Genomic DNA, 25,165 nt, shown 5'->3' with positions numbered 1-25,165 from the left:
AAGTATTTTTCGTGGGTGCACAGAATGAAGCCCAGAGCCTCACGCCACACTGAGCCAAGTGGCAGCCACATTTGGACTTAAATGACACAGTGTCCAGTTCTCACATCTGCAGCCCTGTCTCTGTGAGGTGAGCTCCCTGAGAAATCTACAAGAGGAATTACAGCTTTAATAACCCGACACCAGAGTTAACGCGAGTGTTTCTAACAGAAAGGACTTGTGTTTGAGATAGGCTAATGCCTACAATATTTTAAAGTGGTGTTTTCATTTTCAAATGAAACGATGCATTTTTTTCATTTGTTCGTTTTGGCCGCTTTACATCCTTATGATGTTGTCATGAGGCCAGAATTGAAGACAGTTGGCATCTCCTTAGCAAAGAGCAACGGGATGGAGTCGGGGTCGTGGTGGTGGAACTTGGTGAAACAGAAGGCTGGCTCAGGATTAACACTGCACTGTGACCAACCCCCAAACCAACAACCCACAGGCAGGCAGCGTAGCACAAAAGGCCAGGGGATGCTGCTCTGGTCCTTTAGGTATGAACAAATATTTGTATAACATACAGCTTTGTTTAGAATTTACTTGTTCTTTTTCAGCAAATAAGATTGTGCAGAAATGCTAACATAATCTTTTATGCTTCCAAATGGCCATCATTGTCTGCAGCAAGATGGCCACACTCCGTCACAGACCACACGATTGCCCGTTACCTTGGATACAAGGCTGGCTCTGTATGCTGCCAGTTGCTTCAGGTACTCCTTCTTTGCAGCCTCTGTTTTCTTTTTATAGACCTGTAACAACAAAGAATCTTAAATTAGAAAGTGCATCTGCTTTTGTTTCCAGAGGGGTACAATGGAGAATGATAATTGCGGGTGTGCTCACACATGCACACATGTATATAATGTAATAATATATATCTCCCCAAAGATTGTGTTTTCTTACCAAAACACATTTTTAAGAAATATGGCAATAGACTAGATAAGAAAAAGATTAATAACAGTGGAATTTTCCATTCTATTAACGCTCATGAAAAGGTTTATTTGGGTTACTTTGAGAGTGGAGGTAGTTGGCTTGGAAAGATACTTTTGATGCAGGTTCCCAGGGAAACCACACGTGAGCAAAGAAGCCATTCATATTTATATAATGGGCAGATGATTCTGCACTGCATTCAAATCCGGATATATACACTCCATGCAAAATACAGAAAGAAAGACAGAATTCAGTGACCAATTATGTTCAGTAAGTAAATCAAAGGAACAGATATGGAGTCTGCAGGTTCATCACCCTTTCAAAATTTTGTGCCTTGAAGTTCTATTTTCCGAGAAGCAGGAGTCGGTGATGGCAGTCAAAGTCACATTTGGGATGGACGGGGGACCCCGAGCGGCCGAGGGCTGTGTGTGTGCGGTGCCCGCTTTGGTCACGCCCTTTCCACGAAAACCCTGCAAGGACCAGATCTGTAGATGCCTCGGTGTGAAAAGGCAAGAGTGTTCTGAGTGGAATTGCAGTTTACAGAGGCTTTTCATTTTGCAGAGGACATCATCTTGCAAACAAAAGTAAAATCATCCTAAATTGAGCAAAAGTACTGAACAATGACGTGCTGGGAGGCCAAAGGTCACGTGGCTAAGTTAAACAGAAAAGTCATTAGAGTCAAAATGAATGGTTAGCAAAGTGAATCTTCATGGGGCTCTGCTACCATTAAATTGATCCTTTCAAGACTTTAGGGTCTTTTTTTGTCAATCTTCTGAAATCAGCCCTAAAGAACAAAATCTTTTCATTCATTCTTTGAATGTATTTTCATCAGTAAGACTATTTTAAATTTCCTGCATCTTGAATTTTACAGCAGGGAATGAGGCTTGGCTAATAACTGTAATGCTGAGCTTGAAACCAGACATAGATCAGCAGAAGTGGCTTTAGACTTAGTCAGGAGTAGTTAAATGTAGATTATGTCTAAAGACCAAAGATCTGCCAAAGTCGGCGGCAGAGGTCAATTTATGGTTTCTGATGTGGAGGGTGGTTTGCTGAGCTCAGTCCCCAACTGTGAAATTCAAGGTGTGAGAAATATTACTTACTCATGAATATTTTAATTAAAGCGGAACATTTTACTTAAGGTAAACAAATGAGTAACCTTGTCAACAGAATTATAAAGGACCCTATGAAATGAATGTGCTAATTGTTTCCCCTTAGGGAGGTCTTCAGCCTAGTCTTTCATATTTGGCATCCTGTTATAATAAGAGGCAATTACAATAAGTCGATTAAGAATTCATATCATATTATATAATCATTGTATCATCTTTACAATATATGCAACTAAAGAAACTTAAAAGAAATTTTTTAGTACAAAGCCCATTAATCCTTTGGTTCAATTACAAAAGAATTCTAAATTTACTGAGCTAAGTATTGGACATCAAATTCAGATCCTTTTTTAGAAATTCATACATGAAAACAAATAAACACTAAATTACAGCAAATGTCTTTCAATAGTATGATCCATGTATATTGCATGCTTTGGTTAAGCCACAATCAGAAACACAGAGCCCTCTTGCTTTTTATTGATTTATTTCTTTCTTCAAAGACAGATTTCTGTTTGTAGTCCTCCCTCCAATCTCTCCTCCAAGACATAATTTATAATTAATGACCTTAAACTGACAATGTTTACATTTACTTTTAACACCTTAAAACTGTTTCGAGAGGCTTTTTCTCCCACACAGACAGAAGTCCTATTCAGGATTTGCAAGCAAATATTTAGCAAAAATATCTCTGATGGTAGTATGCATTTGCATACTCAAAACATTTCTATCATTTTTTTTTAAATTAATACGCTATTCCCAGTGACCCCCCAGGCAGCTAACCAGGGTTCATTTAGCTTCCCAAGGCAAATGTAACACACTTGGGTCCATGGTATTGCCCAAAGCATCATTTTCTAGGCAGCACAGATAAGATGGTGTTGCCAGGTGGTCTGATTGTAGCATCTCTCATCTTTCTTGTGTTCGGTTTCTATTGAAACCACAACAGTGTAACTACGGGAGGGCTCCCGGTGGTTAACATCCCACAAGGTGTTAACTTTCCTGAAATTTGTTGATTAACCACTGCGAGAGAAAGGTGGTTAACTCAGTGCGTTTCAGGCTGAACATGTGCCCTCTGGTTTCACTGGGAGATCGATGTCATTACGGGATCCCTGACTAGCATCCCGAGTGTCCTGTTTCCCACAAATGGCTCCCTGTCGGCATTGATGATTGGCTACGTGGGATCCTCGTGCGAGCGCCTAAATACCACTTTAGAAAAGAGTAAACTCATCACGTCACATTACATGGATTGATGGGTCCGCTCTTTGCTGAATAGCTGCAGATGTTCAGAGGGAGGATGCAAAGGGTGGTAATTTCAGGAGGTGTATTTCTGTAATTGTGTTTAAAGGGTGTGTGTGGTGGGGAGCCCAGATTAGAATTAAAATCTGAGGTGGTTTCCCCCACAGTAATTTAGAACCTCCACCTTTGAGAACTACCTGATGGCTCAAATATTACACACCCTGTATGTCTTCAGGAAGTTACCCTCCAAAATTGCACAGAATTCTTACTTAATTCTATATTTGATGGAAATGTCTGAAGGAGGACCTCAAATGTATGAGAAAATGATAAAAAGTAAGAATTCCACGTACTTAAATTCCTACTTCAGAACAGATATTTTAAAATCATCAGTAAAAAGTTCCTAAAAAACGTTTCAAAGCTCTGTTCACGGATGGAGAGGGTCTTCTGTTTGCGGAAACCAAAGATGACGTTGACTGTGTTTGGCCATGACCAGCCCGCTGCAATGATCAAACCTTCTAGCCTAGGAAGATGGGTCTGATTTATGTCCAAGCTGAGTCTGGGAAAGAAATGGTCTCTCTCTCTCTCAGGGAAAGACAAATATTTTAAAGATATGTGATTCATAACAGTAAATATTAGTACTCAGCTGAGCTACAAAATGGCTTCCAAATGGTCAACAGCTGTTTGAAATAAAGTGCAAAGTTGGCCAGATGAGGATTTGAAAATCATAATACATCATTTATCATTTTCCCCAGCTCATCCAAACACTTTTGAATTCATCCTGTCCTAACTTAGTTATGTGCTGTGGTTTGTTATTCTAAGAAAGCTACCATATCCTAGCTAAGGATTGCATCTCAGTGGCTAAACTAAAACAGACATCAAATTGCAATTCCAGAGAATCCAGATTCCGTTCATGTAATCTAGTGATTCACTGAATCATTTTTTAAATGCTCTAAATACCAGCATGTATATGTGTTTTTATAGGCTAATATAATCTCTAGTTAAAATCAGCAGTTTAGCATCTGAATATGATGCACTCAAATAGAAAAAATTCTAATACAACCTGTCACTTTGCCTTTTTTTTTTTTTTTTACTTTCTGCTCCCTCCTCAAAAGATCCATCTAACTTATACAGAAAAGTAAAATCTTATAAATACCACTTAATTCCTTCTTCCTTCCTTCTTTTCTGCTCTGGCTCTTAGTTAATCTCTAGTCATAGTTTATTTCAAGCTAACTCTTTACAGTAATAATAAGAAAACCCATAATTCTTCCAATTCTGGATTTTATTCAAACACCATAAAATTAAAACTAGAAGGCATTTTTCTTTTTCGTTAACTTCAAATGCAGTCCCCCCCCCTTTAAGTTCATATTTATAGAAAAAGCTTAGAGATAGTTATATATAAGGAATAATAATTTAATCACAACCCCCTGTCATGTCCTTGAGAAATTAACATTTGCAGCATCTTTCAATGCTGTGCTATTTAGGACATTTAGAGCAAGTGCATCTGTGTTTCATACAGAACTCGGTCCTCAAATGCAGTTAAATTTCCATTTGTGTAACTTGCTCAGCGTTTTCTTAAGCGTTCCAGAACTCAAAGAACTTTATAAAGTAGCATTCAGAGTATTGAAGATATTATACAATGCGACACAGATCTTGCTATCGATTCTTTTCAGGACCCATCAGATGCATCTGAATAGCCTACAAAGTAAGGGCGTGACCTGTTTCTGGAATGGTAGGTCTCAGAAGCAAGCTCCTTGTCTGAAAAATGGCTGCAAAATATATCTGTCAACTTATTAAATGAGGATGACTGGGGTGATTATGGTGACGTTCAATTCCACTTAACAAAATATTGAGGATCTGTTATGTCCCTGCATGGTGTGAGGTAGGAAAGCTACATAATAAAAAAAGGCATTAAAAACACGCCTCTCCTGTGTGCATTTTTTGTGTCAGGAATTTTATATATCTCTATATACACACACATAATCACATATATTTACATACAGATACACATACACACAATACGTGTTATATGTAATCAGATTGATCTGATGTCTAAGAGCCATCTTTGTTTATGCATTGGTTCCTCCTGGCCGCATGAGATCTCCCCTTGCTGCCTCTCTGTGAGTCCACTTCTGTTTTGTAGTTAAGTTCCTTAGTGTCTTCTTTTCTTTTTTTAATTCCACACATGACTGATATCGCATGGTATTTTTCTTTCTCTTTCTGTCTTACTTCACTTAGAAAGCGCTGTCTCAAGTTTTTATGAATAGAAACTTTTCTTACATTCTACAGGTTTTAAATGAACAATCATTTTCTACATCCTCTGCTCCTAGTTTAAAAAAAAAAAACCTGGGGCAATGCATAATGTTTATAAGGAAATGGCCAAGATAAACACATGTGTGAATGTTACAGTGCAACAGGATTTTAGTTAACCTTAAGTATTGTTGACATAAAACCCAAATTTTATCATAAGATATGGGGTGGGGGGAGGGGGAAGCCCAGCAGCATTTCCGTAGTGGGTGTTTGGGCACCAATGAGGGGTAAATGATTGGATTCCGTAGGCTCAGAGGATTTGTCAGCTGCCTCATAAGTATAATTCTGGCTCTTCATATCCCTGCTGCTTCTAATTTAGCAGGACAGGCTCATAATTGAAGCAAATTAACTATTTACACTTGCCACTTCTACCAGGGGAAGAGGACACAGCAGCAGGGAGGAATGAGGAGGAAATTACATTCTCTGCACTTGAGTCAGATCTGCCCTTATATAAACACATTAACAGTAATTTCAGGAGGCGTCAAACATAGGGATAAATACTGAGGGATAAAATAATGAGCTGTTGCTATTGAGCCGAGCTGCTATGGCTAATATCCCTGGATATGAATTATGCATCCTGAAAGAAGGCATACGTTACCACATTCACACTGTCTCCCTGCAAGTGATGTCTGCTCATTAGGCTCTGGTTCTCGAGGTAAATCCACGCTCCCCTCCCACGACAGGGCTGCATTTACAGAAATACGCTCCCTGGGCACCGTGGGCTGTGGTTTCTCCCGAACACACCAAACTCTGCACAGACCTTCCAGTCCATTTTTAGCCTAACAGCATGTTTATTTAGCTCTTTGGCTGAAGCTTTAAAGCCATTTAATGTAATGTAAACAAGAACATTTTGTTTGTAATTTGCTAAATGTATTACAGCCCAACTGTGTCTCCAATTAGGAACTTAAGGTTCATTTAGTCATTCACATCTGGTTCTGATTTAAGGTGACTCTCCTTTCCCACTTAAGAGTGCACTTTCCATGGCTAAAAAGGACCCAGGAATGCTTTACAATGCTTTGGGTCCATCCCTTTTGCTCCAAAGCTGGATGGACTCTTTAATTTAATGGGTCAGATTTGCTCTCTGTTGTCACTGTGGACTCAGATCCCAGACTTCGATGACCAGAATCAGAGAATTCAGAAACAATGGGGAGAGATAGGAAATTTAGCTGGACTCTCATTTAAAAAAAAAAAAAAAAGATGCCGAGGGCTGCTGAAACTCCAAGGAGTCTAATATAAAGGGCGTGACCTTGTTACGTTATTATTTTTCTTTCTCTGTAGGTTCCAGGCGGTGAAAGATTAGTAGCAAAGGCCAACATCACAGCCACACTTAGGGTTTATTTCCCTTTCTCCATCTGGTGCCTTTTTAAAAGAACTTAGTATGCTTCCGAAAAGGGCTCTCCATTGTCTTAACGATTCATTAGCATTTAAAACCTCCGGTTGGAATCCCAAACACAATTCCGCTCCCATTCCGGATTCAGCACCATCTTCTAAAGTATTAACACGGAGAGATCTCGGATATGTGACATTTGCTCGGTGGCTTTGGTAGGAATGATCCCTAAGGGAGGTCTTGTGTTCCTGGAGGATTTGTATCACTTCTTTCAGCTTCCTTTTGATTTCTCTTCTTTGAGAGATCCTTCACAGAAACCAAAGCACATTTAGTTTCTCACTCACCATGGATTCTGAAAATAAGGATCACCCCTTCAGAAGCAGAGGCTTCCAATCCCCGCCTGCGCAGCACAGCGAGGAAGCACGCGGCAGAAGCACACAGAGCGCTGTGCGTCCTGCTCCTCTGGCTGGCAAGAACGCGTTCCATTGTAATCTCACTAATCGCTGTTTTTCCTTAAACATTGTAATTTTCTGAGCCCCTAATAAGTCATCGATAATTTTGTCCATTTTCCCTGGTTTGTGTTTATATTTGTGGCTGTTCATAATTGTGGGCTATTATGACAATGTGAGTCTTGAACAATCGTGGCGCATGAAATCCTCGCCTTCTACTTGAAGCGGCTGCCTGCACGCTGCCAGTGGCACCACGTGGGGCTATTCCGGAACACGCGCATCGGTCCTCAGTTTTGAAGTTTAATGGTCTGCCTCCAATCGGCTCCGACAACATTCCTTTAAAAGTACATAGTGGTGCTTCCCAATTGTAATATTAAGTGAGAGAAAAGTACAATTAGTTTACGTTTGAAACAGAGGTCTATCGCACTGGCACAATGAGTCAGCATAAAAGGAGAGAAGAGGTGGTAATACACCGTAATACCGCTCTCTTGGATACTTTGTTGAAATTCTCTTGATGCCAAAGTGGGCATTCCAGGCAGGCGTGTTCGCTTCGCAGGCAATCCCTGCAAACTGTCAGGGGAGGGCCGCCGCGGGGCAGCTGATGCCACGGGTCCCTTTTGTCATCATTTGACCCACTCTCTGCTCGTCCCTGGATGGACTTGTATGTGTCAGAACCCATCCTTTCTGGCATACTCTGCAGTTTCATCCTCTTTATCAAGCGAGATCATCTTTTAAGAGGAAAGGCTAAGCTATGCTGAACCCTTGTCAAGTCCAAGGAGCATAAGGCATGGAAACAAACCATTTTCAACTGACCAAAGACTGCTTCCAATACCCTGGTTTTGGTAAAGGTGCTCAAATGTTAAAATATTAACTTTTTTCTTAGTAAAAGAAAAAGATAGTTAATTCTATTCAGGTTAAAAAAATAATCTTGGTATAAACTTTTTTTAACAACTGGATTTTGAATATGAAATTGCTTTACAATACCCAGTGAGTTATACAAGGCCAACTATTTTATAATTTCATCCTTGTTTATAAAACAAATTCTCCAAAAAAACCCTTAACTATTTCCATTAAGAAAGAACCTAAAGACAGACTCATCACAAGTTACTTAGTAAGTTTGAAACAACAGAGAATGAGGAAAATGCTTTGTCATCACATCTTTATGATTGAAGAGCCTCACCTATGGCACCATGGTTGTGATCCTATCTCTGTTAGAAAAGTCCAGCTTCAATTTTTTTTCCTTCTCACTTAAAAGCAAACTAGTTACTATTTCAAGTAAAAATAAAATGATATTTGAGCTACATTTTATAGCTCAAATTCCATTTCACTGCCTTCAATATAAGCAACATTTTTTTTTCCAGCCCCAATTTTGAAAGGCAGAATAGGAGAATGGGAGTAATTTCCCTTTTTAACATGTTCGTCAAGAACAGGGACTCTCATATTCTCTGGGCGTGTAAATGCCTCATATGATCAGAGCAAAAAATGGGCCATAGGATCTCAGTGCTCACCTCTTGCTATAATAAAAATAGAAGACAGTATTGTATCTGAATTTGTGGGAAAACCTGCAGCTCTGTATTTGTTGCCTTGAGGAAGTACCCAATTTTCATCATAAGAACATTATTCTTTTCCTCCAGAAACATGGGTATAGGTGTGGACTGTGAATATTGATCACGTAGAAGACCGACTGTGGGCTAAGGCAGAGCTTTGCAGGCCTTTCCCTTTTTACCGTGGGCCTTACCATGCAAGTTCCTCTAGTGAAGGTGGGAAATAATTAGGGAGAGGTATCTGGGGTCAGGAAGATAGACAAGAGGAGTGGGGTGGGTGGTGGCAATGGCAACTGAAGTTTCTCAAAATCAAACTTGACAGAGCAAAGAGCCCAGAGGAGCCCCTAGGAGCCCTGAAGCGGCACTGCCGGTGAGCCCGGGGTAGGAAGAGGGGCTGAGTCTTCAGAAGGGAATCGCGTCTGTCTGCTGATGCCCAAGAGTTGCTGCCACAATCCCTAGGGAGGGTATGCACTTTCTGGATGTCTCTTCTGTGAAATTTCATCTTACAAAGCCGAAGAGTTTGCAGTAGTGAAGCCTGGTCCCTGTCCAGTAATACATGCAGGGGTTGTACTGGGGAGAGAGGTACGTCCTGGCGCATGGGTCATGGGTGGAGGCAGGAGGCATCATGGGTATAAACAGAGACAACAGGGATGGGCTGGGATTCCTGGTGGACGCGCACTTAGCTTCTCAGTCTTCGAAGCTCTGCCAAGCAGAGGGATGAGCCACTGTCCAGTTCTACACTGAATGCCCAGCGTTGGCTGGAGGCCACACCTCAGCTTTGAGAATGAGAGCAAACTGATCTGAGTCAGGATAGGAACCAGGTTGAAAATCCTCAACCAACTATACCAGGTTTTCAACAAACTCACAAAATATGTCAACTACCCTTTCATAGGGAAATGAGTATTTTAATTGCGTGCACAGAGAACATTCCAGTGGTGTGTTTTCTGCCCTTGAAGACAACTGTTGCAGGGCAGGGCTCCACGGTGGTGGCCTGTGCTTTCCTGTGAAGCCTCTCCCTGGGGCCAGCAGTCTTGAAAAGGGTGTAAGAAAATGTGTAGATAGCAGATTGTAAAAGACGGCTTTGGTTGACAGAAAAGGGGTCTGGAGAGAACTGGGGGGAGGTTCTATGTTTCCTTAGCAACTGGTTGTACCATTACAACTCTCACCGATTTTATGAATTTGTTAGAAAAGAGCTGTAAGTTGAGTGATAAGTTCCGGTCATGGTGTGTAGCCTTAGACAAACCATTTACCAGCATGGGGACCCCATCTCATTCCCTGCTGTACCCGGTGTCTAGAACAGTGCCTGGGGCATGGAGTACACACTCAACAAGTATTGTTAAGTAAAAATGTGAAAAAAGTGAATGAATTTCCCTATCTGGCCCCATTTCCTAATTGGCAAAATTTAAAGAATCTACGAGAAATGAGCAGAACAGATGAGATAAGTCATGTATACGTGTTCTTGAACATAGAAAACACTGTATACATTATAGATGTTGACATATATTCACAGTATGTAGGTACTCGTAGACGGATACAGGTTTGAGGCTTCCTGTTTCTTACACGCTTCCCTGGACCAGATGAGAAGAGGTAAAGGTCTCCACTGATAATCAGACATGAGACGAGTCCATCATTAACACACGTCAATATTCTGCAGCAGCTAAAGCTGCATCTACCTAGACGTTCCAGTAACTGAACATTAATGATGAGGCCTGTCTAATTTTGTCTTCATGACAATGAAATTCTAGAGGGTGACAACGGCAGTCTGCTGCCTGGTTTAGAAATCTGGGCTCCATGTTGCTTCTCTGCCGAGGTGGGTTACACCTACGTACTGAACTCTTTCTCTCTGAGATTCCCATCCTCCTTAAGACCTTCGGGGCTACTTATGCTATGGCTGAGCTGCAAAGTGTCTCACGTGCCCCTGCACCCCCCCAGCCCCTCGCATGGTCCTTGGTCACACCACGGCAATCCACCACAGAAGGAAGTAACCAGGCATCTGGTCGCATCTAATCCAGCTTGGAAATATGGTACAGGTGGGATTGAATAACATACCCCGGTGGTCTTTAGGGAATGGCTGCGGGGAGAGACCCTTAAATCTGAAGTTCATGTAGCAAAGGGGGTTTCGATGACAAAAGAGTAAACAGCAAGTGCTGAAGAGAGGGGTGGACAGTTTTCAAAATACTTCTCGTGTTTTTTTCAGTCTTTGTGATCACACTGCCAGCATTAAGGAATGATGTAATCCTGGCTGGGACATGGAAAAATCCTTCCAAAAGTAACTGCACTATATAAACGTGGGAACAAAGGCACTAACATGCTATTTACAACAGAGCAAGAAAGGAACATAAGATCAGGTCACAGCTCCCTGCAGTCTGGCTCTGATGGGGCCCATGCTCGGCCTCGGCTCTAGCATCTGAAGCATCTACCCATCGTCCTCGGAGGTCCCTTCTCTAGAATGCACACACCTTTTCAGATCGTGCTGATTCACTCCATTCTGCGTCTTTTCTTACCTGTTTTTGCTCTTCTCCCAAACCGTCCCACATCGAAGCCACAATTTTGGAGACTTCACCGAAGGTAGCATTTGGATTTTGGCCCTTGATGGCGGCCTGAGTGTCGCGGAAGAACAGCGCGTAGGCAGACACAGGCTTCTGGGGCTCGTTGGGGTCCTTCTTCTTCTTCTTTTTGGGGGTTTTTGGTTTTTTCCCCATGTCAGAGGCGGGCCGCTTCTCCCCACCATTGATCTGAAACAAAACCAAAATCTGAATTAGGAGGGACTGGAAAACGTGCGGACGGATCACACCGCGCTCCTTTGAGACTTACACGGATAGACTCCTCCACACACGTCGCACAAACACAGACATTCCTAAGGGACACTTGGTTTTGTTGCTGTTGCTGTTTTCAGATAAAACTTCCCATTTCATGTAATTTTCATACATAAGATAACGTTATTGATTCTCTTCGCAGGGCAATTGTACTGTTGGGTATTAGCCCTTACCTCTCCTAGCTTCTCCTTTTTCTCACTCAGGAAGCTGAGTGACAAGCAGCGCTGTGACGATGACAGCAGCAGATGCCTCGGGTTGTGACCCTACTGTATGAACAATCTAACCTGTTTTCTTCTGGGGAGTTTATCCTTTTCCTCCTAATTATGATTTTTAAGTCGTTGTGGGCAACATGTGTAATTAATAAAGTTGAATGGCTTTTGATGTTGCATTTAGGTCTATGCATGCTGCTGGGAAAGCCAAACAATGGTCACGGCTTGGAGAAAGGCATACTCTAGAAGCAAATTCAGTGTTGTCCAACAAAACCTTCTGCAATGAGGGTAAAGTTCTAAAATCTGCATTATTCAATATGGTAGCCACTAGCTACATGTAACTGATGAGCATAGGAAATGTGGCTAGCAGGAATAAGAAACAAAATCTTAAACTTTCTTTAATTTTAATTGCTTTAAATTTAAATAGCTACATGTGACTAATGGCTACCATACTGGAAAGTGCATCTCTGGAAAATAGATTCTAAAATCTAGACATTTTTAGGACAGCTTTAATATTCGGTTTAAGAATAGTTTCCCTTTTCTCCCATTGTCCTTGCGTCTGAATATTTGGATAATCTGTGTTGCTATTCTGATGCAAGTGGAGAAAAACACACAATGTATTAGGATATCTGCATTTAAATATTAACTTCGATAATAGCTAACTGTATGTGATGTCATTTCATCCACTTCTATGGAACGAGAGATTTGGGCTAAGATTTCTTTCTAGTTCTACGATTATGTGAATCTACCTGAATATCAAGTAGTGCTGTCCCTGAAGGAGTCCTCTTTCCACACGCCTCTCCCACCAGCATACACGCCCACGTGCACCGCCTCTCGATGGCATCGCCATCATCGTGGGAGGTTCTGTGCCCTCACCTTCCACTGTTGTGATTGTTGCTGATTTTTCCCTTCTTGGCAAACATAAGGTCACATGTATCTTATTCAGATAAGCTGCGAGGCAAGGTGATTTGTGTAAAAGAGCTGTCACCATTGGAGAGGAAGCATGGTATCCTGAGAGGCCAGCGGACGTGACGTCAGAGGACCTAACTCATGCCATCTTTCATTGTTTTTAGCTGTGCAATCTTGGGTAAATTACATCATTTTCTGGGCCTCCATTTCCAACTTTCTAAATATAACAATTCCTATGTTCAAAATAATAAAATATGAAGAAGAAAATAGAAAAGGATTCAAGAAAGACCACATGAAGAGTATTAAAACTGGAGGGATCATGACGTTGGAGGTCACAGTTCATCAAGGATTGGTAACATCAGATAGGGAACAAAGTGCAGGGAAATGATGCTGGTCCATATGGAATATTTACCTGGACTCATTTTAAATTTTAATTAAAAAATTAATTAGTACCAGGGGAAAAGAGGTGGGAAGGGATAAATTAGGAGTCCGAAGTTTGCATATACTACTATATATAAAACAGATAAACAAGTTTCTAGTGTAGAGCACAGGGAACTCTATTCAGTATCTTGTAGTACCCTGTAATGAAAAGGACTATGAAAACGAATACATACGTATGCTCACGTATGACTGAAGCATTATGCTGTGCACCAGAATTGACACAACATTGTAAACTGACTCTACTTCAGTTAAAAAATTAATGATCTGACACATTGAAATCTCTATGATTGCAGATCGTATCAGTCTTTTTGGGAAATAATCAAATGTCATCCTATGATGCAACGTGAATATTTTTATTAAAAGATTTCCCCAGATTATCTAAATAGTTGCCATCTTTTACGGTCCAAAACTGTGTTTGAACTGCTGATCTTCATGCTTCTTTTCTTTGTAAGTTGGTATCTGGACAACATGGTGCAAGTTTTAGACCTCCTGGCTATGTGATACCCTCTGGTAACAGAAAGGACAGCATCCTTGTACTGGACAACATGGCCCTGCTTTTTAGGGATTATCTGCTGGAGCAGGAGAACCTATCACTGCCAGTGAGAAGCTCTAGGTATCAAGTGTAAGAAAAGCACAAATTACTGTTCTGAGGCCACGTACAGCAACCTTTGAGGAAACTCTAAACGTTCTGTGCAGCCCATCAATTTGGTTCGTTGGTCCATTGTCTGAAGGCTTCCCCTACTTTCCTGGCTTGCTCAGTAGGATTAGCCAGATGCAGTCTTGCACAATCTGAGTTTCCTTTAGCAGAAACAAGCATTTCATGACTTCTGCCTCCATACTTTCAAGGCTCAGGAGACATGATTTGTGCGTTATGGAGTGTCACCCTGAGGCTTCAACTGTGTATCCGATCGGGCACCTGGGAGGCACTCAGCTGTGAGGCTGGGACGTCCTCCCGCATTATGGCCAGACTCCCAGCCAGTCTCATTACATCGCATCAGCTTTGTCTTTTCGACGCCTGAAAGCGAGAGCCCACTGATATGCCTTCCTTTTAAATGCTCATGTTCACCTCAGCTGGAATTACCTGCCCGGCCAGAAAAGTGGCATCTGAGGGGGCCAACCTACGAGATACACATGCAATATTCACTTCTCAAGATTCACAGCCTTTCTTTCAGTAATTAAACTAGACCTCTGCAACTTGGATCATAATATTCTGATCACTTATAAAAGTGTCCTCATAGAACTGAACTATGATTCAAGAGAATGCCCTTTCACCAAAAGCTGATACAAGAGGAAAAAACAAAAATAAAAATTATGTATGAAAGATTTTTTTTTTAAATAAAATGTGCTTTGAGGGGAACTGTCATTACATTGCTCAGTGTTCCTCGTATGAAGACTTACTGGGTATGGACAGTGTCTTTGCTTTTAGGATGCAATATAACGGGACACGACCCCCCTGTTGTGGTTCGCTGTCTGATATTAGCACGCACCCCTGTGGGCAGTGCTGCAGGAAGTGAAGTCTGTCGGCCGCGTGAACACTGGGCACTGCCTCCTGACGTGTGGGGGCCTCATATTTTATTTCGCACTTTGCTTGTCTTCGGGAAGGTACAGAAGTGAGCTACTGTTTAGAGTCTGTCTAATGACCCGGGAATTTGTCGGGGCCCACTTTCTGGAGGTGGTTTCATCACATATTTGAAAACCACATGGTCATTTCTCACATGCAAAGCTTCCCTAAAGAAAGAGATGTGGCTCTAATTTGGATCCACTTACCTGCCAGGAATGGATTGCATTTTGAAAGACACCTGGCTTTACTGACCACCAACTACTTGGAATGAGCACAATGATGATGAATACGATTGTGGTGGGAAAATTAGCTAAATGGGTTTGTAATATGTCCCTGGGCCTTAATTTTGAGTATAGTCTGGACCCTAAATTCTTACTTAGATGGATGAAAGCTTATAATTTAATGTCCTAATTTTCTAAGAGACTCTGACTTCTGCAGACTATAGCAGCACTAACTCATGGAATTTTCTAGAAAGATGAAAATGTTCTCTGCATTGTCTGAATGGGTAGCTGCTAGCCACATGTGGCTACAGAGCTTGTTTGGCTAGAGCACCCGAGGAACTGATTTTTTTACTTATTTAATTTTAAGTAGTCAAATTTAAATGTACACGTATATGATTGGTGGTGACTGCACTGAACTGCACTGCATTGTGTCCTGGACACTGTTCTAGAGTATAATATTTCTAAAGTTACTTGGGTTCTAAGACTGGAGAGTTAAATGTAATTCCAACATCACAATCTTTACAACAGAGAAGGAACCATATAATGCAGAAATATGAAGCCCCTACAAGCACACTGAGCGTAGGGACAAGGTCCCGCTAACCTTTCCATCCTCACAGCATCCGTGCGGAGTCTTTCGTGCAGTGAATCAGCACACATTTCCACCCCTATATTGTACAGCTTGGGCCAAAGGCTTAGAATTACAAGAAAGAGGGAATTCGAAACATATGTAACAGCTGTATGAAAATCACAGCAACCAAGAACATGGCTGGGTTGAAACCCTCAATGTACACCCACAGACTTACTTCCTGTTCAGTTAAAGCACTAATGAATAAACAAATACATCCACAAATTCATAGAAAGACTACTCTCACGTAAGCTTTACACAGAGGCATATGCTTCACGTGACTTACCTGGTGACATAGATTTATTTCCAAAATCCCTAGGGCTGTCCTGATGCTTCTGGTAACCCACCTCCTGTTCATGTCTTACCGCTTAATTATAGTGATGCATTTAACTTATTTATCACAAGGAAACAATGATTTCTTACTTTTAAAAAGCATGTATTAATGGTGTTACTTAGATAATACTTAGGTAAGAATACCAGGTCCAGGAGTTAAGATTCTCAAGGAAGGAGAATCACTGATACTGAAATGTCCCTGGAGAAGTTAGAAATGTCTTCAGGCATATTTAAAATAAACTGCCGCGGTCCCAAAGCCTTTAATGGAGCTGGGAGAGCTGTTTAACGCACACTATCTTGCAGTAATCGCTGTAGTTTAAAATAGATTTTAATCAAGCACCATCTGCATAATAGGCTGAACAAACAACATAGAACTCCACTTATAACTCTTACCGCATAAAGTAAATATTGTAAAATCTTCACCATAGAAACAGGGCATCTCACAGCACTTTTTGTGACGGTGCTGTTTCTGTACATGAAAAATTTTGCTACTTAAATTCATTCTCTCTTTTCTTTCTAAACTGTGCCATCTGAAATCCCCTTATGAGAATAAATTCAAATGAGCATGGAAAGCAAGTCATCTCGTTACTGGGAAATCAGCAAGGCTGTAATCCCTCTTTCATTTTACAGTCGGGTTTATTATTATCATTAATAATAACAGTACATTTACTGACTCAAAACATCAATTATAGAAAACCATATATGAAATGTTATACTCTTGAAATGATTCACAAGTGCAGGGCATTGTATTGGTACCACAGTTTGTAAAGCAAATCCATTTTTAAGGGTTCTTGATTCTGCCAAACGTAACTGAGTACTGTTTTAGGATGAGTTTAACCAAAACACTCAGTGGCCTTATGTAAGTTCAGAAATTTAGGCTACTGTCCAGAAAAAATCACTTTAAAGTGAAGAAAAGATTTGATTGTAACTACGTACACCCGTTACTTATAGTTATCAATTTTGTTAGATTCATTTGGTTTCTGAATTTGCCTGCCTAGATCAACATGCTTTCCTCTTGCTATTGTAGACTGAGGGTTTCTCCTGCCTTCCCAAGAATGCACAAGCTGTGGACACAGGGTCCTGGGAAAGTGCCCAGTGTTTATGTGTAAGCCTCCCGTGCTTTTTATCTCATGACTCCATCAAGCACGCTCAGTCTTCTGGGGTACGAATCATCTAAGAACATACACATCTTGAAAATACCACTTCCTAGTATAAGATAATGACCTAAATGAAGTTTAGGAACAATTATTTGGAACCGAGTACTAACTGGGTGTTTGACTGCATTCTACTCTTTTCCCCAGAACTACTTTTTAAAGCTCAGTCTTAACCAATGGGATACTTTATTTCTGACAAATGAGGAGTACGTATTTTCTCAGTTGCTGGGATCTAAGAAATTCTTTAAAAGTGTCATACATATTCTATCAAGTGAAGTGTTGAAAAACTGTGTAGTAAGTATAGTTCAATCTGGGAAATATCAGACTTTCAAGTCCCTATTTTCAATATTCTGTCCCAAAGCTGGATAACGTGACCTGACATTCAGTTCCAACACAGCTTGATTTCACTCAGTATTTATAGAAACCTGTGTGCGTATCATTTTTACTTTGTTCCAGGAATCTCCTAGCCTTCAGAACAGTGGTAAATAAAAAGTACTTTTCTGAAGGCTCATTTAATTGTTGCTCTAGTCACATCCTATTTTATTTGTGAAAAAAAACTCCTCTTTCTGCCCAGTATAGCAACGCACATACATGGATGAACTAGCAAATTAGTAGGAAACTCTTAAAAGCTAAAAAAAAAAAGGCACGTGAAAGCGGGAATTCAGAGAAGTAAACAGAGTACCAGAGTCAGTTTTCATCATGAAGATAATTGCTGAACCTGTTGAAATTGAGTCCAAGTCACGGCAGATAGGTGACAAAGCCTATGGCCGACCAACAAAAGCGGGGTGTTTAACAGGAAGGTTCCTATTAAGTCAGGACAGAAAAGAATTAGACTTTCAGTGCAAGGGGGAGATAAAATGACTTCCCTTGCGTGTTCCCTCCCGGGACCTGCCAGGATGATACTGAATGAGGGGGAAAATATCTTTTGTGCTAATTCACAAACAGAAGCCAGCATTTGTGAGGGTTTATACCCTGAAAGCATACTACTCGAGTGATCTGAAAAACTTTAAGCCAAAAGTGGTTCTAGATTGTAATGGTCCAAGATGCCTGGAAGAAGCAAACACAAATCATCTTTAGGGGAATCTGCTTTCAAACCAGGTCCAGTAGAATTCTTATAAAGTTCTAATAAATATCAGCTCTTATTAAAAGCAAAACAAAGCAAGGCATTAAAACTAAGAGCCAGCAGCAACAATAGACAATAGAACCAGACCTCAGTAGATGTCACGTATCGGAATTAGCAAATACTTGACAAAAGGGATGAAATCTATGGATAAAGAGCAAGCAATTAAAACAAAAATGTCCAAACAGATTTGGGAAAGAACCAAATAAACTAGGAATATAAAATAACTGAAATTAAAACCTCAGTATATCAGCTTTAATTTCAGATTTGATGTAGCTGAAAACTGAATTATGAACTGGGAAATTGATATAAATACATTAAGCAGAATGTAACACAGAGCAACAGGGAAACAGAAAATATGAAAGAAAAGAGCCATGGAGGATAGGATACGAAAGTCTAGCAGACATCTTATCAGAATTACAGATCGAGAAGGGAGCAAGAATGGGGTAGGAACTATTTAAATTCAGGATAAAGAAACTCACATACATTACAGTGCGGCTGCAGGACACCAAAGGCAAAAGGAGATCTTAAAACCAGTCAGAGAACCGAGGCAGATTACTCTCAAAGGAAAGACAGTGAGGCAGTAGAATTCTCAAAAGCAATAATGAAAATCAGGATTCGATGGAGTAATATGTTCAAAATGACAGGAGAGAAGCACTGTCAATCTAAAATTCTACTCCTAGTGGAAGAACTTTTTAAGGTAATGTTCCCAGTAGATCCTCGTCAGAGAAGATTTTGAAGGAATAGGGAAAATGATGCCAGATAAAAAAAATTCTATTACATGTGAATAAACCTAAAGGAAAAAGACTGAAATAATAATAGAAATAGTGTTTCATGGAGTTTATTAAATTACACTTAATTTAAACTATAATTAAAACAAACAGCAGCAATATCTGCCCAGCAGAGGTTGGAGGGACGCGTGTTGCGCTGAAGGAACCTAAGAAGGGTGAAGATGCTGACCAATGTTAGACCTTCATGCATTTGCGTGTCAGGGGTGGTTACTAAATTTAGAGGAAGAATACAAAATTTCCAATCTTAAAATGGGAAATTATGGAATGAGAAAAAGAAGAACAATCTTAAGGAAGGTAAGAAAGAGAAAAAGAAACATAGACTACATGTGGGACAAATAAAAAGCAACACTCTTAAAAGGAAAAATAAACCCAAATATTCTGGTGCTTATATGAACGCCAACTGTGAGCCTTGGCTTGTAGCTTCCTTAAAGGGAAAACTGCTAAAAACGGGCTGTAATGCCACGGATACTTGTATTACAAGGACTGGATTACAGGCTTAGAACCGCAAGCTACCCGGGTTTGTATTTCTTTGATGTTTGACTGTGTGTCTAGTTTATGACTTTAGGCTGTCGACACAGCTCCACAGCAATCAGAACCATGGGGAGTGTTTATAAGGTGATAATTTATTTTACTGATGTATTTACAATATTCCTTTCTGTCAAAACAGTTATTTCATTTGATTGTTCAATTAGATAAACTGGAATTAATATGCGGTTGCTTATGAGAGTACAAAGTATTAAGAGGGCCGATTTAAAGGCTTCTTTTTCAGGTGTGAGAGTAAATATAATTTTTTTGGTAGTTCTCTTGTTAGAAATGATTTAAATGATCCTTTCAACTTAACGCCATTTCACGTTTAACTGGAGCTGTTGCACTGCAACATTCCACATAAATCCTGCTCATATACACAGGAAAAATTCCAGTTTAATCATTAGCTGTGATGAAGAATGCTTGATCATTTTCATCAGAGGATCTTTTTTTAGCCATTTAATAAATATAAGTTGAATAGAGAGGTAGGAGGGATTTAAACGAGAGAAAAGGTGAAGAACGAATGGTATGTAAAGTTGGAATGGGAGAGTGGATTTTCTTGAGATGGAAAATACACTGAAACTAAACACGAACTTGAGGCTATCTGTGTAGACAAAACGCCATTTTAATGAGGGCATTCTTGAGAAATTCATCCCCTGCCTTCACACCTAGTGTGTTCAGGACCATTCCACTATAGAACACGCATCCACTACACAAAGCTTACGTGATCATTAGTCGTGAGCTATAAAGTATCTTACGATATGGATGTTGAGTGATTGGATAGGATACTCAAAAGCTTCATACCAACCTAGAAACTCGCAACATACAAATTCAGGCCTCAGGAAAATGATAAGATATGGACCTTATGTGTCAGTCGAAAATGGCAGAATCTCTCCATATTAATTCTATGAATTTCTGGCTTCTACACAGTGTGCTACTCATAGAAGTTGAAGGGTGTGGAAGATGCTACTGTAAGTAAGAATCATCCTGCATAAAATCTCCTGTCAGAAGCTGTTACTAATTTTGCATTAATTTCCTGAAATGTCCACAAAGAATGCTGATAAAGGCATAATACAGATGCACAAATTGGTTTTTACTATGAGTAGAACTATGATTTTTTTCCCCTTTCAATATAGTATATCTCACCTGTGTTTAGGAATTCAACTTGAATTAACTATGCATAATCAGATCTAAACTGGCCACAAACAAATTCTTGGTGTTCACATTAAGGTTCAGGTACTCATGGGCTGGCGATACTATTAGAATAATACACATTTTCTTAAACATCTATTTTGACCTCTAAACGATCAGGCTTTCACTAGCCCAATAAACTACTTATGTAACATCGATTAGTCTCTGCCTCCTTTTTTATCTTCCCTCATGAGAGGCTGGCTGCCTGACATCAGGGAGAGTCTGTGAGGGTGAGGCGTCCGCATGGGGGCTGGTATTTAGCTGCACAGTGGTTCTAAAATATACTGGCGGTTTGCTTCCATCAGCAACAGTAAGACAGCAGACAGGGACGTGCATGTCACGAAGGAAGGCGTTTACAGGCACACAAACCTAGAAGCGGGCTGCCCCGCACGCGGTGCAGGGTCATCAGGAGGCAGAGACGAGAGAGGGCAGTGCACGGCCCAGAGCCTCACTGGGGTTCTCGCGGGAAGAAGGGGCGAGGCAGGCTGGGTCTGCTGCCTACGCTTAGCACTGGGTGGTCTGCACTCTTTCAGTGGGCTCTGCGCTGGAGAGGGGGTCCCTAGTTGTCCAGTACCCGGTCCTGGGGGGGTCTAGGGCAGGGGGAGTACTGGCGTGAGGGGTGAGGGTTTGATAAAGAAGATTGGGGTGTGGGCTCCCGATTGGCTGGTGCGTTTATCAGAGATGGGCGTTTATCGTTCACTACCCCTAGGGATTAGCTACCCCGCGAGGGGTAGTCTTTCTGGGATGAAGGCCCCAAATGCCAGAGCATTAAGAACACTGAAAACAATCAAACAGTCTGCAGAGCAGCCTTGTCTCTATGATCAGGATTTATTTATCTGTGTGTCCCTGTTTATCTGGATTGTTAAAAAAATTAGTGTCGCTGTTGGGTCATATAGACTAGTGTAGTGTAGTTAACCACAAACGTCAGAATCCCACAGTGTTGTCTTCTGTTTTCCAAAAACAAAATTCTTGCAAGTGACCAAAAAAGGGCCGACCCAAGTGACAATTCATTGGTGATATTTTTAAAAAAGGAGGAGCATGAAGTACTCAGGTAGCCGCCAGTGCTTTTCACAGTAGGCAGGCATGGGAGTCCTTCTCACTGGGACCCGTTTGGAAGATGCTTGACTGATAACCAAGGCAGCAAAAAGATTGTTCTGACGCTCTGAGTGACAGTGGACTTGGCTGTGGTGCAGTTGTTTGAAAAAGCTGCCTTGAATAGCTCAAAGAGCTAACTGCCCGTTGCAGCTAATTTCCATCCTAAGAACAGTTAAGACCTATCTTTCTATACAGATAAGGTGACACAGACAGACAGACAGACAGGTATATGGGCATGGGGTTAACAAAAGGTAGATAATGAAACACCCAGGATTCTGCTTCTGGAAGGAAGTGTCTAGTATCTCTGGCTCTTCCTTTTTTTTCTTCCTCAATATGAAATGTCTGGGTCAGATGATCTCAAAGATTTCCTCTAACCATAACACACACACACACACACACACACACACACACACACACACGGCCATCACTGTATCCCTGGGATGTTGCCTTCTTAAAGTGGTTAAATTGAATTCAAGTCTTTGGAATGAGTGGTGAATTAAGCTTGATCTTGGATGCTGAATCCTGTAAGATTTATTCTTCCTTACTCACCATGCAGATCCTGTACTGTGTGGGTACAACCTACTTTTGTTTAATACATCTGAATTTAAAGGATTTGTTAGGGACTTAAAATGTACTGAACCAGCAGGTGATTTAATCCATTTGGACTGTAACCTCATGCTTCATTACAGAAGTACGTCCCCAACCAATGTTTCTCGTTTGGATGATATAAACTTGCACCCACCATAGGTCAAGGAAGACATCAAAGAAGTATTTTTTTGCTTTTGTTTTTTTTAGGCAAGGAGCATTTCCATAGGTTCTAAAAGTAATGTAGTCGTACCTTAGAGGTATCATCGCCTTCATCCTCATGCACTGAACTGGATGGTGATGGAGTCGCGGACTTGCTTCCGGGAGGAGACGGTGAGTTGTGGGGGACGCTGCTCCCTCCCATGTTCAATCCAAGCTGAGCACTTAGCTGGGATTGGTTGATGGTGGTCAGCTGGCCGTGCTGCATCATTCCTGGCTGCTGCCTGATGTCTGCGGGCTGACCCCTTGGTCTCATGGCTGCCATCTGAGGATGGGAGCTGTATTGAGTTCCTTCCGGGTTCCGTATATCTTGCATCTGCCAAAAAAGTGGATGGAAATAATTTTTTACAAGACCTCTTTCCGGAAAAATTAAAAAAAAAATTCCCTAGGCTTTAAACATCCTGTAGGATGTCCTACTCAACTATACACATTTCCGCCTCCTCCCCAGAGCAGAATAATCCTAACGGTATATATTGCCCCAAAGGTGCACAGAATTTGAGAATTCAGCCAACATCACATTTCATTACTCAAGACCTGCTTAATTATATTTACAGCCTTTCCTTACCAGTGGAATGCAAACACACATCATTAACATATTTATGGTGTAAGTTTCAAAATATTGATGCTTATTAGAGCGTCAGTATTGTATAACTGTTAGTGATTGCAGCATTCACATAGTTCATGAAACTCTACTCCTTTGATTCTCATCGTTTATGAAAGGTTTGGAAAATTAAGCGTACTACGATTCTCAGCTTAATTCTATCCAGACTGGCATTGGTCAAATGATCTACTAACTTCTGACTCAGAGCACTTACAGGCTAGTGTTAACCAATTGATTAATTGACTATTGAAATGATTTGACTACATAGTCAGATTTGAAAGAAAAGCTGTAAAGTTGCAAGGTCACCATATTACTCCATGATGCTCTCTGGGTCACTGCTTTTTAGCCTTAATGAGACTCACTCTTATAATTCAAGCAATGAATTTCGTCTCTGCAAGGATTAGAATTGAAAGCACTGGAGGATGAAGCTTTTAACGTATCCAGAGGTCAAACGTGTTGTATAAGAGGAGTGTGGTGGATTTCATTCAACGTGTCTCTGGCATTTTCAAACTTAAAATAATGGGCAATATTCTGTGGTGCCTTCGGAAGCAGCTCAGTGCTGTTCACTCGGAGGGGGCTTGGGGAGTTAGTGCAGGGAGAGGTTTATAAAACGAGAGAGGAAAAAGAAGAAAATGGAAAACAGAAGGGCAGTGAAGAGATAAATGGTTAAAGTCACATTTTGGAGTGGAGAAAGTAAAATTAATAATGCTATCTTTTTCTGTTTCATCAAAAAAAAAAATCCCATATACTGTCACAATGCCTAGTAATTACCCACCTACAAATGTTATCATGACATGGAAACACTGTAAAGGTCCATTAAGTAACTTAGTCAGAGGTGATAAAGTCACTTCCTACCAGTGCCCTCTAGTCATTTCACCAACCTCCTCGCTACATGCCCCTGAGCCTGAAGTGGCGACTGAAGAGGCGTCGCCCGTGTCCTTTGTATGAGGCTCACCAGGAGGCCCTGTTAGCTTCTTGTTAGTCAGTGTACGCCCTAGACCTTTCCAGCTCTCGCTACTGCTTCATCCTCAGACTCAGGTTCTCCGTGGTGACGGCGTAGGCTGGCTCCATGCTTTTGTCCCCACTGATTTCCTGGTTCAAACTGACCTTTTTCCCATCATTTAAATTGTATTCCTCCAATCTTTCAAAAGCAGCTCATAGTTCTCCTTTCTGTAAAGTCCCTCATCAAGCAGTTGTTACTACTCAGTGAAACACGTCGGAGCGCAGAGGCCCTGAGCGACGTTCTCAGTTGACAGAAGAGGAGAGACTGGGGGCTTTGAATGTCTGTTGAGTAAATATGTAAGTGCCTGAATAAAACCCAGAGAGCTTAAAGGACTCCCCCAGACTGCAGAGTTGGAGTTAAAAATCTACATCTCTCCATTCCAGCCTTTGACACTTCCTACCGCATTAAGCAGCGAGTCACCCCTTGACGTGTCCCAGCGAGAGAGTTACAGCTCCGGGTAAGCGACAGCGCCTGGTCCAACACTGTCTACCCCTGATTGATGGCCTTTATCTTCGTCCATTCATGTTGCCTCCACTCACATTTACTAAAATACCTTCTGTTCCTACTTCACTGTTCACATAACTTCTATAACCTGATCTTCCTTATGAAATAATAGCGGCTTTCACAGATACCCATAAAGCTGTGCCCCGGAGTCACTTCACGCCTACACGCTAATGTCCTGACGTCCTGTTGCGTTTTTTCTTAGGCTCTCAGCAAGTGGAACAGCTCTCTCTCTGTGGGCACAGAGTAACGGATGCCGGTGGAAGGGCACCGTCCTTGCAGGGCGGCCCCTCTCCCAGCCCTGCACCACATAAAGTGCTCGTAAGCACGTTCACACACGTGTGT

At 41.2% G+C, this 25,165-nt stretch overlaps 1 protein-coding gene across 3 annotated transcripts in view; it reads right to left on the bottom strand.

Moving 5' to 3' along the window:
- Window positions 1–25,165, bottom strand: part of TOX (thymocyte selection associated high mobility group box) — a 270,314-nt gene that overhangs the window by 19,046 nt on the left and 226,103 nt on the right. For all 3 annotated transcript variants that reach the window (XM_032470218.1, XM_032470217.1, XM_032470219.1), the window contains 3 exons: window positions 22,750–23,031; window positions 11,425–11,655; window positions 702–782 (listed from right to left, as the gene is read on the bottom strand). In XM_032470218.1, the coding sequence (XP_032326109.1) occupies window positions 702–782; window positions 11,425–11,655; window positions 22,750–23,031 (594 nt within the window). The remainder of the gene's footprint in view (window positions 1–701; window positions 783–11,424; window positions 11,656–22,749; window positions 23,032–25,165) is intronic.

This window comes from Camelus ferus, chromosome 29, assembly GCF_009834535.1.
Source record: "Camelus ferus isolate YT-003-E chromosome 29, BCGSAC_Cfer_1.0, whole genome shotgun sequence".
Lineage (NCBI taxonomy): Eukaryota > Metazoa > Chordata > Mammalia > Artiodactyla > Camelidae > Camelus > Camelus ferus.
This window is presented reverse-complemented; position numbering and strand designations above follow the sequence as displayed.